The sequence below is a fragment of the Rhizomucor pusillus genome, assembly GCF_041956525.1.
Source record: "Rhizomucor pusillus strain CBS 183.67 unplaced genomic scaffold VTP01scaffold_3, whole genome shotgun sequence".
NCBI classification, from domain to species: domain Eukaryota; kingdom Fungi; phylum Mucoromycota; class Mucoromycetes; order Mucorales; family Lichtheimiaceae; genus Rhizomucor; species Rhizomucor pusillus.
Genome location: NW_027192145.1, coordinates 923885 through 936379, shown reverse-complemented (window position 1 = coordinate 936379; position 12495 = coordinate 923885). Strand labels below are relative to the sequence as shown.

The 12495-nt window shown below is 45.2% G+C and overlaps 9 protein-coding genes across 9 annotated transcripts; 6 read left to right on the top strand and 3 right to left on the bottom strand.

Moving 5' to 3' along the window:
• Positions 1 to 38: 38 nt before the first annotated feature.
• Positions 39 to 677, top strand: VTP01DRAFT_6573 (uncharacterized protein; the record flags this gene model as incomplete). The annotated part of the gene is made up of 2 exons (XM_069385489.1): positions 39 to 339; positions 403 to 677. The coding sequence occupies 2 exons, from the start codon at positions 39 to 41 to the stop codon at positions 675 to 677; spliced, it is 576 nt and encodes a 191-aa protein (XP_069242946.1).
• A 345-nt stretch (positions 678 to 1022) lies between these two features.
• Positions 1023 to 1591, top strand: VTP01DRAFT_6572 (uncharacterized protein; the record flags this gene model as incomplete). Its single annotated transcript, XM_069385488.1, has 4 exons — positions 1023 to 1164; positions 1237 to 1285; positions 1351 to 1462; positions 1523 to 1591. 4 exons carry the CDS (start codon positions 1023 to 1025, stop codon positions 1589 to 1591), a joined length of 372 nt encoding a protein of 123 aa, XP_069242945.1.
• Positions 1592 to 1635: 44 nt separating this feature from the next.
• VTP01DRAFT_6571 (uncharacterized protein) lies at positions 1636 to 2643 on the bottom strand (the record flags this gene model as incomplete). The annotated part of the gene is made up of 5 exons (XM_069385487.1): positions 1636 to 1775; positions 1830 to 1905; positions 1970 to 2135; positions 2211 to 2400; positions 2457 to 2643. The coding sequence occupies 5 exons, from the start codon at positions 2641 to 2643 to the stop codon at positions 1636 to 1638; spliced, it is 759 nt and encodes a 252-aa protein (XP_069242944.1).
• Positions 2644 to 2866: 223 nt separating this feature from the next.
• Positions 2867 to 4576, top strand: VTP01DRAFT_6570 (uncharacterized protein; the record flags this gene model as incomplete). The annotated part of the gene is made up of 8 exons (XM_069385486.1): positions 2867 to 3199; positions 3270 to 3495; positions 3565 to 3701; positions 3779 to 3944; positions 4006 to 4088; positions 4155 to 4210; positions 4273 to 4416; positions 4477 to 4576. 8 exons carry the CDS (start codon positions 2867 to 2869, stop codon positions 4574 to 4576), a joined length of 1245 nt encoding a protein of 414 aa, XP_069242943.1.
• Positions 4577 to 4729: 153 nt separating this feature from the next.
• Positions 4730 to 5625, top strand: VTP01DRAFT_6569 (uncharacterized protein; the record flags this gene model as incomplete). The annotated part of the gene is made up of 4 exons (XM_069385484.1): positions 4730 to 4837; positions 4892 to 5092; positions 5179 to 5433; positions 5512 to 5625. 4 exons carry the CDS (start codon positions 4730 to 4732, stop codon positions 5623 to 5625), a joined length of 678 nt encoding a protein of 225 aa, XP_069242942.1.
• Positions 5626 to 5819: 194 nt separating this feature from the next.
• On the bottom strand, positions 5820 to 8172 carry VTP01DRAFT_6568 (uncharacterized protein; the record flags this gene model as incomplete). The annotated part of the gene is made up of 7 exons (XM_069385483.1): positions 5820 to 5956; positions 6025 to 6157; positions 6219 to 6701; positions 6783 to 6894; positions 6971 to 7819; positions 7886 to 7967; positions 8028 to 8172. 7 exons carry the CDS (start codon positions 8170 to 8172, stop codon positions 5820 to 5822), a joined length of 1941 nt encoding a protein of 646 aa, XP_069242941.1.
• Positions 8173 to 9168: 996 nt separating this feature from the next.
• VTP01DRAFT_6567 (uncharacterized protein) lies at positions 9169 to 10294 on the top strand (the record flags this gene model as incomplete). The annotated part of the gene is made up of 5 exons (XM_069385482.1): positions 9169 to 9331; positions 9404 to 9564; positions 9626 to 9702; positions 9787 to 9949; positions 10013 to 10294. The coding sequence occupies 5 exons, from the start codon at positions 9169 to 9171 to the stop codon at positions 10292 to 10294; spliced, it is 846 nt and encodes a 281-aa protein (XP_069242940.1).
• A 445-nt stretch (positions 10295 to 10739) lies between these two features.
• VTP01DRAFT_6566 (uncharacterized protein) lies at positions 10740 to 11586 on the top strand (the record flags this gene model as incomplete). Its single annotated transcript, XM_069385481.1, has 5 exons — positions 10740 to 10743; positions 10815 to 10944; positions 11011 to 11105; positions 11162 to 11305; positions 11372 to 11586. The coding sequence occupies 5 exons, from the start codon at positions 10740 to 10742 to the stop codon at positions 11584 to 11586; spliced, it is 588 nt and encodes a 195-aa protein (XP_069242939.1).
• A 41-nt stretch (positions 11587 to 11627) lies between these two features.
• Positions 11628 to 12474, bottom strand: VTP01DRAFT_6565 (uncharacterized protein; the record flags this gene model as incomplete). Its single annotated transcript, XM_069385480.1, has 2 exons — positions 11628 to 11739; positions 12323 to 12474. 2 exons carry the CDS (start codon positions 12472 to 12474, stop codon positions 11628 to 11630), a joined length of 264 nt encoding a protein of 87 aa, XP_069242938.1.
• Positions 12475 to 12495: the final 21 nt, after the last annotated feature.

Genomic DNA, 12495 nt, shown 5'->3' with positions numbered 1-12495 from the left:
TTGTCCTGTCTTCCGACCAGTACCCGCTACGTGTGACAATGTCTGGAGAAGGATCGAGTTCTAGCAGCCGGGATGGATGGAATGCAAGAAGGCTTGAACCTTTGTCCCTTCGCAGCTCCTTTTCTGCGACGCGCTTTGCAGAATCCTTGCGTCTTCCCTCATCACCTACATTTTCTCTCGATCAGTTGTCGGTTTACGCCCGAAGGGCCTCCAACTCCAGTATCAATATTATGAGTTCCAGTGCAACCACTTTTCTTCAGCATGCAGTCTCTCTGCACGGAGAAACGGACGATAATATGCAAGCCAAAAATGCAAAAGTGTATGAAAACGCGCAAACAAGTAAGAGCTTTTGACACAATTTTCTTTTGAACGTGTACCCACATACGTGGGAACTTGATATAGCTACGCACGAATTTGAGAATACAATCAAGAGTTCATTTAACGATGCTTCACTCGGCTTGCATCGCGTCTCGGAGCATATCCATCGCAAAGTGCCGCAAATAGCTGAATCGAAGGCTGGATTGCGCGACATTGAACAGCTGGTGGAGACCGCCAACTCTGATATGCTAGATGCCCGTCGCGTCGTAGAGGACTTGGAGTGCATTGAATCATTTCGAAGCATAGCTGAAATGGTGAAAACAAGTCTGACCATTGTAAAAGCACATAAAAGCAGTTAAAATCTCATGCATTTGCTTTGTTTTCATAAACCATTACCTACATACTCATCATACCCAGACGTGTTGATATTTGGGTCGTGGCAGGCAATTCTGTCCTATATGTTAGTTGTTTACATTTTCGATAGCGCTCACCCAAGGTGTTCATCCATGGTTGACGTCCCCAAATACTTGGTAAGCATCAGTCTCTTTAACCACTATAGTTCCTTCTACAGTAGCTTCTTTTCATGCGAACCTGATGTCTGACAGAATCCAATTTTGGGTGACGACGTTGCACAACACCCCGTTAAAAAAAACCCCGTCTAACAGCGGCATATATGTTTCTCTGTTCTTCCTTCGTGCTCTGCAATGGCTTCCCGTGCATTGTTCAAACCCCAACTCTCTCGCTCCTTCCGTCGCTTCACCACTGCCGTCTCTGAGGTCTCTGAGACCAAGGTCAGCAACACTGAATTTGCCAAGCAACGCGACGGTGTCAAGCATCACGCCGCACGTAAGGGAATCTGGTTCCAAGCGGGGGAAATTGAGAATCGAACGTATGATTTTTTTCTCACAAACTATACAGAGTCTGCTTCTACCTGGCAGAAAATCTGTCTATTCGTCTGCATTCCAAGGTAAGTCGTGCGATTATTATTAACCACGGAACATTGTATGTAACTCTCAAAAACAACATTGTCAGTTTGCTTGCGACTGGTGCCAACGCGTACAACCTTTACCAGCAGCACCAAGAGCATGTCAAGCACCATCCCCCCAAGTTTGTGAATTATGAATACAGAAATTGGCGTGTCAGGGTAAGCATCGCAGTTTGCGCAATACTCAATTCGTGTTTTAAATTTTGACACGATTTGCAGGACTTCTTCTGGGGGAAGGATTCGCTGTTCTTCAACCCCAAGGTCAATCACTCTGTTACCGAAGACTAGTGAACATCTAGAAATAAAGAGATGGAGACACAAGCTCCATGATGTTATTTCTCATACTTGAATTCATATCGACTAAGTAAATGCGGGATCGCTGATAACTGCGCGCCGTAGCGATTGGAGTTGTCGTAGACTTCGAACAAAGGAACTGCTAGTAATTTCATATTCTTGGGTACCGATAATACCTCTGTAGAGGACATAGTCAGATACATTGAACATTGTGAAATGGCAAATGACTTACTGTGCGGAGGCAAATGTACAAGATAGAGCATTTTCTTCTCTTTTGGCTTGGTGACATGCGCGGGAATATATGGATACTGGTCGATTACATTATGAAGCACGTTAACGTTTGTTGCTCTCAGATGGAAATGCACGGTTTACCATGTATGATTCAAAGTTAGGCCGCCACCAAGTGCTTAAGCATTCGCCTATGATCCATTCTGGTTCCTTTGCCCAGTCTTTAGGGTCTGGAGGACCTAGCCGTTCATTCAAGATCTGTTGGAGACCCTCCTTCTCGTCCTGTCCCGGTCGTAAATAATGTCCTGGTCTGAACACGTAAAACAAGGTTTGAGAATGCGACGTTTGTGGAATGAATGATCTCGCGCAAGGTGTGAAAACTCACAGTTTGAAAAATGCGTTCGCGATCTGTAACATCAGAACATGTGGATGGTTGTGCTGATGTACTACTAGCACAGCTTCAACTGTTCTTCGCATGCCATCTCTTTCATAGTCATTCTCCAGGCGTTTTAGACGCGCAGCAACTGATGGATCTTCTTCGGGCTGTGGATCTTTAGTGCCAAAGGTGTAGTTTTCTGGCGCTGCTGTCAGAGAATCCTAATGATAATGCACGGTGTATATTTCGATATACCTAGAGGATACCTATGCAAGACAGCGCGTTTAGCTTTTTGGTTGCCCAATCTAATATTCCATTTGGGAACACTTACAAAGTAACTTGAGGCATGGACAACGGGAGAACAAGTGCGATTCGGGTTTGCCTGAATAGAAGTCAGCTTTTTGGCACCCCTGGACAGCAGCTTGCTAAATAACACAGCCATTTTCTTGATATCAGGTCTTAAATTTCTTTTGAACCATGCTCTTTGCGATAATACAGTGATGTATTACAATGATTGGTTAAAATCCAGTAATGCTGTGTGTGTGTGTGTGGATATCAGAGAATTAGTTCGGCCTGAGTGGCTAGACGGACGCGGTCGCAGTCGTCGTCGCGTAAAAAAGAGCGACAGACGCACGCGCGCCTTTTGTACGCCTTAGCCTTCAACCATGGTCAGCACAAAAAGAAGATTGTCCGATGCATCAGATTTGTCCTCGACTGAGGGACAATCGGCCAACAAGAAGGTCGCTGTTGAACAGAAAGAGCAAGAGAACTTGACGAAGGAACAGCGACAGGAACGAGTGTTTGCCAACATGCGTCTTCGTCGAATTATAAAAGAGAATCACGGCACAGACGTCAACCAAGTCGCCTTCTTTTTCAACAACAAGAACTTCTCGGCACCTGTCGGTCTCGACGTAAACAAAACTTTTGACAAACGAGGATCAGTGCAGCGCGATCAAACAGACACCAGTAACGTTTTGGCAACAGTGGGCGGTTGCCAGGTAAACCCACATTAAACGTATAAGCACGTATATGCCACAGTCGTCGTCTAAGCAACGAGTATGCTATCAGATGAACATATACGACAATGAACATTGTGGAGATCACTTGGATATCATGTCCAATTTTGATTTATCGACGCCAGACGATCAGGACAAGACTAGAAAGGATTTACATACATTTTGCTGGCTGTACAGAGAAAATGATGCTTGGCTCGCTGCTGCCGGCGCCGATGGTCTTATTCACATTGTCAGCTTGGCAAATTCTCAGGAAATCGATATTCTCGCCGGGCACACAAGTAAGATATACGATTGTATATATCTATGAATACATGAACATCTAAAGTTTGGATCCTGTTGATTCTTAGAGTCCATCAATGATTTACAGACACATCCCTTCAGCGATAACTATATTCTCTCTACATCAAGAGATGGTACTATCCGATTGTGGGATGTCGACGCACGGAAATGCCTAGTTATTTTCGAGGCTGATGCAACTGTGACCGTAAGTTTGAGTGATGTGGCCGCTTTTCCTCCTGGCCCCCTTTACCCATGCCAAGTCTGACCGAATATGCTAAATAGTGCTTTCACCCTGATGGGGAAAAATTCATCTCGGGTAACTCCCGTGGAGAGCTTCGAGAATGGAAAATTCCTGCCCTTAATGCTGCGAAGGGGTTGGATGAACCCTTTACAGTAGAGAAGAAACATTCTCGATTATTCAAAAAGATGCATGGCGAAAACTATATTGGTAAGAGGAATTGTACTCAAAATATATCTCAATGATTATTTGCGCTAACTGTGATGTTTAGATTGTATCAGGTTCGCAAATGGTAAAGTTTTATCAAAATCAGTAAACGGTCGCATGGAATATTGGGATGCTGAAACAGAAACGGTATGATTATCACCAATAAATATATGACATACTGAAAAAATGGTTACTGATTGCGCTTCTCCCCAGACTATCCGTTCTTTCCGGATACGAACTGGAGAGAACTTCTCTCGATTCGATGTCAGGTAAAATCAAATACTGCAAGCTTGGTATTATAATGTATATATGAACACGCCTTTTTCGTTAGCCTGGATGAGTCTTTCTTTTGTGTTGGAACTAGTTCGGGCAGTGTATATGTCTACAATTTACAAACTGGGAAAATGGTGTCTGAACTGTCACACCGACGTTCCACCAAGTCCGTCCGTTGCTGCACTTTTACCCGGGATTGTCGGTATGTTGGTCACTGTGACAACAACAGTAATAGAGAGCATACCACTGATCAGTACACTAGTCAAGTAATCTGCGCAGGCGAGGATGGATTCATTTGGAGATATGATTACATTGATGACGCCACCTTGCAAGAATGGGCAAACTGGAAAAAGGCACAGTAGGGCAGACTGATAAAATAGGTGTTTATGTACATTTTCATCTGGTCCGATCACCCTTGGCTATGCAGCATTTGCCACAGGCGATCCAAGAATAAAATAATAGCATATCCTTGTGTGTTGCTTTAATCCCTTCTTTTTCTTTTCCTTCTTTGCAACATGTCGGCACACGAACAACAGCAAGAAAAGCAATCTTTGCTGCCCCTAAGACCAGCGCTTGAGCGCCGGAAAACATGGACTATTGCCGCCATCCTTTTGTTTCTCTTTGTAAGCCCTTGCGGTCCTCAAGTATACCTTGCCTGCTTGTCTGACTGTTGTTAGTTTGTTGTAACTTCGATAATATTATACTCTATTCGATACTGCGCACACCATTCATGCTCTTTATACGGCAGCCAAAAGGGAGTGACAATGATACCTTCGGTCGGTTTTCGATTTGACTGGACGCACATTACCGCCATCGTATTATATATTGTTCTTATCGTCATACTCGCAGCGCGGCCTCAGGGAGCGGCGACGCATTGGGTAAATACTAAAAACTTGCAATATGATATATGTTTGTATTCATAGCATTCTTGTTATCATGATCCATTTCTTTCGGTGCCTTGCAGTATGTCATTCCACTCTTATTCATGGTCGGCGCGCAACTGGGACGAACTACGTATATACTCGTGTTTGATAAGCAAGGATACATCCATGCTCAGCTGGCTGATTCATGGCAACGCGCAGCACCGGATCTGTTGGATCACCTTGAATCCCGCTATCAGTGCGATGGATTTGATGCATGCTCGCCGATATTGGCCCGCGCTTTTGGAGAAACAATTTATGCATGGGGGTTGGCTCTTTGGATGCTTAAATTCGTGCAGGTACAATGCGGGATGGTGCCTGGTTTCAAACTGGAGCTTGCATTGACAGCTTATCTTTTCTTTCACATGCCTGTTTAGATGGTTGGGCTGCTTGGATGTTACTCTGTCTTTCTGTACATTGATCAAGAACCTTCCCATTTGTCGCAAGACATTGAAAAAAGTAAAGAATCCTATCACTCCATCACACAGTAAAATATTATATAGTCATAATGTCCATTTTGTTTTTCATCTTTTCTGATTTGTCATCCATGTCAAACGAGGAAAAAAAGAAAAGAAAGGGGGAAGATAGTAACAGGAAAACTCGCTTATAGACAAGCAGTGTATGCAGATATATGAACAATTCAGGAATGCGTTCTTTATGCTGCCGAAACACGTGAGCACACACGTTAGAGTCTCACTTGTTTTTGATATGCCATATTTGGTTCCTTACCGAGCGGCTCGTAGCTCCAAATCCTTGCACGACTGTCACCAGAGCCTGTCGCAAAAACTGGTTGCCCTGATGGGCTGACAGCGACAGAGATGACTAGAGGGGAAGGAAGACATTATTTTAATTTTGCTGTTTTGTGACATTATAGGAAGTATTGTGTATACCTGAATTTTTGTGTCCCTGAAGCATAAATTGAGTCTGACCGGTTCGCGGATCCCAGAACTGGACACCGCGATCTTTTGAACCAGACACGATCCAATGACCGTCTGGCGTGCATGCCACCGACAAAACAAAGTCCTACAACATCGTTAGTCCATCAGCAGCAGCACATGAACGATCTAGGGGCGTAAACGCTCACCTTGTGACCAGTAAATGTCATTTTGCAAGGACCCTTAGATCGATCTCTATCCATGCCATAGCCTCTTTCGTTGGTACCGAGCTGCCACATTTTGATTGTCTTGTCAAGACTGCCGCTAATCAATGTTCTGCCGTCGGGCATGAATGCTACAGAGTACACACTATCCCTGTGACCTTCCAAACGTTCAAGTGGCTGTGCGGTTTGGATGTCCCAGACACGAACCATTTTATCAAGACTTCCTGCTGCAACTAATCTGCCATCTGGTGAAATGGCAACGCTCGTCACGCCAGAATCTTTTGGTTCAAGATCTTGGATGGGAATCACATGCATCACCTTCTTATCAGGCATACTCCATATACGTACGGTACGATCTCCAGAACCGGAAACAATGATGCGTCCATCACGGCTAAAATCGAGTGAATAAATATCTTGTTCGTGTCCAGTAAACACATTGCGAATACGGCGTTCTCGAATATCCCAAATCTGTAAATAAGATTCGGAAAATATACAACGGTGATTAGTCGCACGATCAACCCTTAATTTGCAAGAATCCGTTCTACAAACCCTGATTTGCTTATCTTCTGCTCCAGTTGCTAGATATTTGCCGTCAGGACTGAAGCAAACTGAACGGATATACAGATCACCCTCTTTTTGCACACTATCATCTTGCAGGACGCTATATAAAGAAATTGCGACAGAAAATTCAATCACTGTATGTATTTAGAACTTGTACAATTTCAGTTTGGACTTACCACAAAAGGTCTGCAGTGGCGACATCGTAGATATATGTTGCCCGGTTGCATCCAGCGGCGAGCCACCGTCCATCAGCGCTAAATTTGACACAGCAGACAACACTCCGATGTTCCAACGTATGCAGCAGGTCAACTTTGAGATAACGCGGTGTCTTTGGGTTGAAGAGCGCAAACCAGTCTCGGCCTTCCACCTTCATGTTTGCTGGTACGCTGTCTGGATCCACATCAGCGAGAGCACCCGGTGGGACGCTCATGCCTAACTGTGACTTTGGTCTTCCTGCAGGCACCATGGTGCCAGCAGCAGCTGGAGGCGGCGGCGGAGGGCCTGGTGGCACGGAAGTACTGGTCGTGGATGATCCAGACTTGCGTTTAGGCATTCCAGCTGCGTCGTTGGGTATCGGACCGGGATGCGTTGAAGTAGGTGTACCTGGAGCAGGGCCGCGAGGAGGATATCCGTAACTAGGTTGATTGTTGGTGCCATTCACGTATCCGGGTGCTCCGCCTGGAGGAGGACCGGGAGGCGCCTGGGATGATGGCGGATACATAGGATGCTGTGGCGGCGGCGGTGGAGGATGATCACCCATTTGAGGTGGAGCCATAAGGCCAGACGGTCCTTGATTGGATCCGTTGCCATGTGTATTCATAATTCCACCGAAATAGTTCGAGCCAGGACCGATGCTGGGTGGAGGCGGATGGTTGGGTTGTTGCTGTTGAGGAGGTTGGTGTGAAGGTGGTGCCTGTGGATGGACCGAGGAGGGCCCGCTGCTAGGTGGCATTGCCGGATGACCACCGGTACGCGCCTGAGCTTGCTCTAACTGTGCGCGAAGTCGCGCAATCTCCTCTTCATATCTACCAGATTTGTGTCAACAATATCTTCAACCATAGATAATGCACACCCAAAACAGTGGTACCCACGATTTCTTCATTGCTTGCTGTTGCCGTTCAAACTCGAGAAGATTTTGTTGAAAGTGATGCATTTCTTGCAGTTGAGTGCTCACTGTGCAACAGCTACGGTTATGACTATTGCGTCAACGACAGTTCTCAAATGGAAACATACTTTTGTGTTCGATATCGTCTCGCTGTGATTTGTTTACGTATACATCTCGGGTAAGTTGATCAAATTCAGCACGGATTGCGTCGAGCATCTCAATGATGCGGCTTTGCGGAGCGGGCACCATTGGCCGATGATTGTAAACTGACATGTTGTGTAGAGAGAAGGGGTCTAGAGAAAACGGGCTTGAGCTTCGTGTCCTTTGGCAATAAGTACTCGACGGGAGATTCTTGCGTACGCGTTAATCTAGAGCGAGGTTTTTACCTTTATGGCTAAATGCAGCGAATGTTAGTCGCCAAAGGAAGTTGTCGTTCGATTATGGTCAAAGATCTCTGTTTTGTGAGTACAAAAAGGTTGATTCAAACAAGGATGGAGAGAGCGAGAAGGGGGGTGGCCAAAAGCACTGTTGTCTTATCCTCGCCGGGCTATGAAATTTTTTGGGTCGTACAGAACCTGTGAGATTATGCTTTCTCTTTCTTGCAAATCCTTAATAATTATAAGTAACCGGATGTAAGAGAAGCGCCTCAAGAAAACTACTCCAGGAATCGAGAAATATCAATGCGACATAGTGGAAGCTTCGAAAGTCTGCCGCAAGACATAAGCATGCTTTGCTATCTGTAACAATGTTGGTATGACCGGTTAATGCATTTCGCTTTAGACTGTATTGTATTTAGTTTCAAGACGGTATCAAGAGCTTAAATAAATGGGTCAAACTATCTGCTGAGCTATCCTTGAGAGCGCATTTCCAGGTCCCAAATGGCACTGGTGAAGATCTCAGTAATAATAGTGTCATTGATATTCTTTACCACTTTACAAAGCTCACCGGCAGGCTCTTTAACGTCATAGCTACTAACGTTCAATGTCTGGGATGCAAATCGTGTCTTGATGCTAATCCCGAACACTTATACCCACAATGCATACATTCGCACTTGAGCGATCTGCCTTCAAGGTAAATCTGATATCAAACAGCTGCTGCTGCCTATGTGGATATAGTACTCTTTTGAGAGAGAGTAATCGAAGCAATTCAGAATTTGGGGATATTGTCGCGCATGAACGACTTAGCCGCTCCGCACGCGTGGCTGAATAAAAAAAGAAAGGACTTCAAGCTTTTTCCCTGCCAGCGCGAAACCAACCTTTTCCCGCCGCCATGCCTCTCATTGTGTTGACAGGATATCCCTCCAGCGGCAAATCGAAACGGGCCACAGAGATTGCAGAATACCTGCGGAACCGGCTGCAGGCTGAAAATCGATCCATGAAGATACATGTTGTGAACGACGAATCACTCAATGTCAGCAAGAGCGCATACAAAGGTAGCAAGTGGGAAAGAGATAATGCTCCGCAGCGCAGACTGAAATGTTAACTCAAGTATGAACGTGAAACAGAAGCCAGAGAAGAAAAGAAGGCACGAGGAGCAATGCTGTCTGCAGTGGAGCGTTTACTTTCTCGCGAGGATATTGTGATTGCAGACGGTATGAATTACATCAAAGGTTTTCGATATCAGCTCTACTGCGTTGCGCGGGCAATCAGTACACCACACTGCGTGGTAAGTACGTTACATGCTATATGTATTGCTTTTAGAACGATTTTGCTGAAATCTCACGGAGGTGCAAGCCGGTACTCCTATCGATGTGGCAAGAGAATTCAACAAGAATCGAGGTCAAGAAGGCTATGAGGACACGGTGTATGTTTTTGGAAAACAAAGAGATACAGTGACCTACATGATCGAATGTTACGCAGGGAATATCTGACAGGTATGGTAATTTAGGTTTGAGGAACTCGTGACTCGGTATGAGGAGCCGGAAGCACGCAATCGTTGGGATTCTCCATTGTTCACTGTAATTTACGACGACGAAAGTATACCGGGGGATAAGATTTGGGATGCTGTTATCCTGCGCAAACCTCCACCGCCAAATATGTCGACTATCTCTGTAAGCATCAACGCAGATCGGATTCATTGATTTTTTCTGTTACTGATAAGAACGATTGGGCAGAAACCGGTATCTGATACGAATTACGTGTACGAATTGGATAGAGTGACGCTTGAGATAATCAATGCAGTTATTGAAGGACAAAAGGAATTCGGTCCTGGAGGGTTGCCAATGGCAGTCCCGAATGCCACAGCCAAAGTAATCAACCCCGTGCGGACGATCACGTTATCAGAGCTGCGTCGCCTTCGAAAGCAGTTTGTATCCATCAATAAGATGCGAACCACTTTAGATACCAACCGTCTTGGCGATCTCTTTGTAGACTATCTCAATACAAATCTATCATAACCATTGGATCTGATACATTGACTAGATTCTTTGTAAGCACTTGTGACTCCGATGCAAAGTGATGTAAATCGATAATAGCTTGTACCCAATCGCCTGATATTCTATTTTATGAATGAATATGAGGAAACAGCTGAGCTAAAGCTGTAGCAGTGTACGTAAAAGGAATAGCCACAAGAAAAAGGAAGCAGCAGGTGCATAGCATCATGCTAAACTGCGAGAAGGGGCAGCAATGCTTAGAAACCTGATTTGACAGGCAGAGGCAGGGCAAAGAAGCAATTCGAACCGAAAAGCAATCTGACATCCAATCAAAAACTGGAATGGTGGATTGACTAAGCAGGCCCAGTCAAACCAAGGACTTGGTCGGAGTCGCGTTGATGTTCGCTATAAAAGAAGCAAGGGCCGCCGGTCCACGCCTCTTCTCCATCCTTTAACGCTTTCCTAAAAAATGGGTAAGTCGCCCTTGCAGGCACGTTCTTCGGTATTTTCGGCCTTGGATGCCCACATTCTGCTTCTCTTCTAGTCGCTCAAGTTCAGAAGCCCGCTCCCGAATTCACCCTTCCCGCTGTCGTCAACGGCGAGTTCAAGGACGTCTCCCTTTCCGACTACAAGGGCAAGTACGTCGTCTTCTTCTGGTACCCTATGGACTTCACGTATGTATAATATAATTTCAAATGCGGCGCGACACAAGAGACTAATATTTGATCGTAACATGACAGCTTCGTTTGCCCCACTGAAATCCTTGCCTTCTCTGACCGTGTCAAGGAATTCGAGGCCTTGAACACCGCTGTCATTGCTGCCTCCACTGACTCTGGTATGTTTATTGTCGCGTTTTTGCGCGTTCTGTGATATGCTAACTGGTTGCGATAGAATTCTCTCACCTTGCCTGGATTAACACTCCCCGCAAGCAAGGTGGTCTCGGTGAAATGAACATCCCCATCGTTGCTGATAAGACCAAGAAGGTTGCCCGTGATTACGGTGTCTTGATCGAAGATGCCGGTGTTGCCCTTCGCGGTGAGTCTGAAAAAAAATTATACCCGAATGATAGAAACTAATCGGACTTTCAATTGAATTTCATAGGTCTCTTCATCATTGACCCCAACGGCATTGTCCGCCAAATCACCATCAACGACCTCCCCGTTGGCCGCAGCGTCGATGAGGTTCTCCGTCTCGTCGAAGCTTTCCAATTCACTGACAAATATGGCGAAGTATGCCCGGCTAACTGGCAAAAAGGAAGCGCCACTATCAAGCCTGATGTTCAAAAGTCCAAGGAATACTTTGAAAAGGCCAACTAGATTTGTACTGAAAAGTTGTAGGGACCAGTTTGTCTTTCCAACTACAATTTCCCCTGCGTTTGTACCATACAGTTTAAAAACAAAAAAATAACCTTGGTTTCCTGCTTTGTAAATGCATTTTTGGTACCTTGAGCCTTTTTTCGCACGTGGAGCCTGTCAAAATCGTGTGTTCTGGGACGTTCTGGGATTAGGGATTGAAGCATATTCTCACGCTGAAATCCAACGTCGGGTATTTCATGTTACGCGGACCAAATCGGAAGATTGGTGCTGAAGCGCTTGCTTCTCTTTCTTTGACCACCAAACTCTTCTATTTTTCTGCCAGCTAATTCGCAAATTGAGTATGGCCTCAAAACACCCTCGCAACTACCATCGGCTGCCTGTGGGTCGTGAGAAATATCGCTTTCATCAAGCATAAAAGGTGATACACTCTTTTACAAGCGAGGAAGGTTATATGCAGTTGGGAAGCTTTTTTACTGTTTTCACATCTGCGTTTTGTTGAGTCTTTCTTTCAGAACAACAATGGACTTCATGCAAGAGCATCCACATATTACCCCGCAACGTTCTTGCAACAGTTGTGGTCGAACAGACCATTTGAGACGCTCGAGTCGTTTGTGTCCGCACAACCCACGTTTCAATAGATCGACAGAGCGAGAACAAAATGAGCAACAAACAAGGTTTAGCCCATCATTGAATACTTTTCTGATAATGTAGTCTTCATTAGTTTGGAAATATTTACCTCATGATATTGATATCATCGAATTGATTGATAGCTCTCGTCGTCGAAACTACGATGAAATGGAAATTGTAAACATAGCAGGCGCTGTTGCTATGTAGGTTATTTCGAATGATTTCATGCGTATCGCTCGACAACCAAACTTCGCTGAGCATATGGTTTCCGGTAGAGATGTT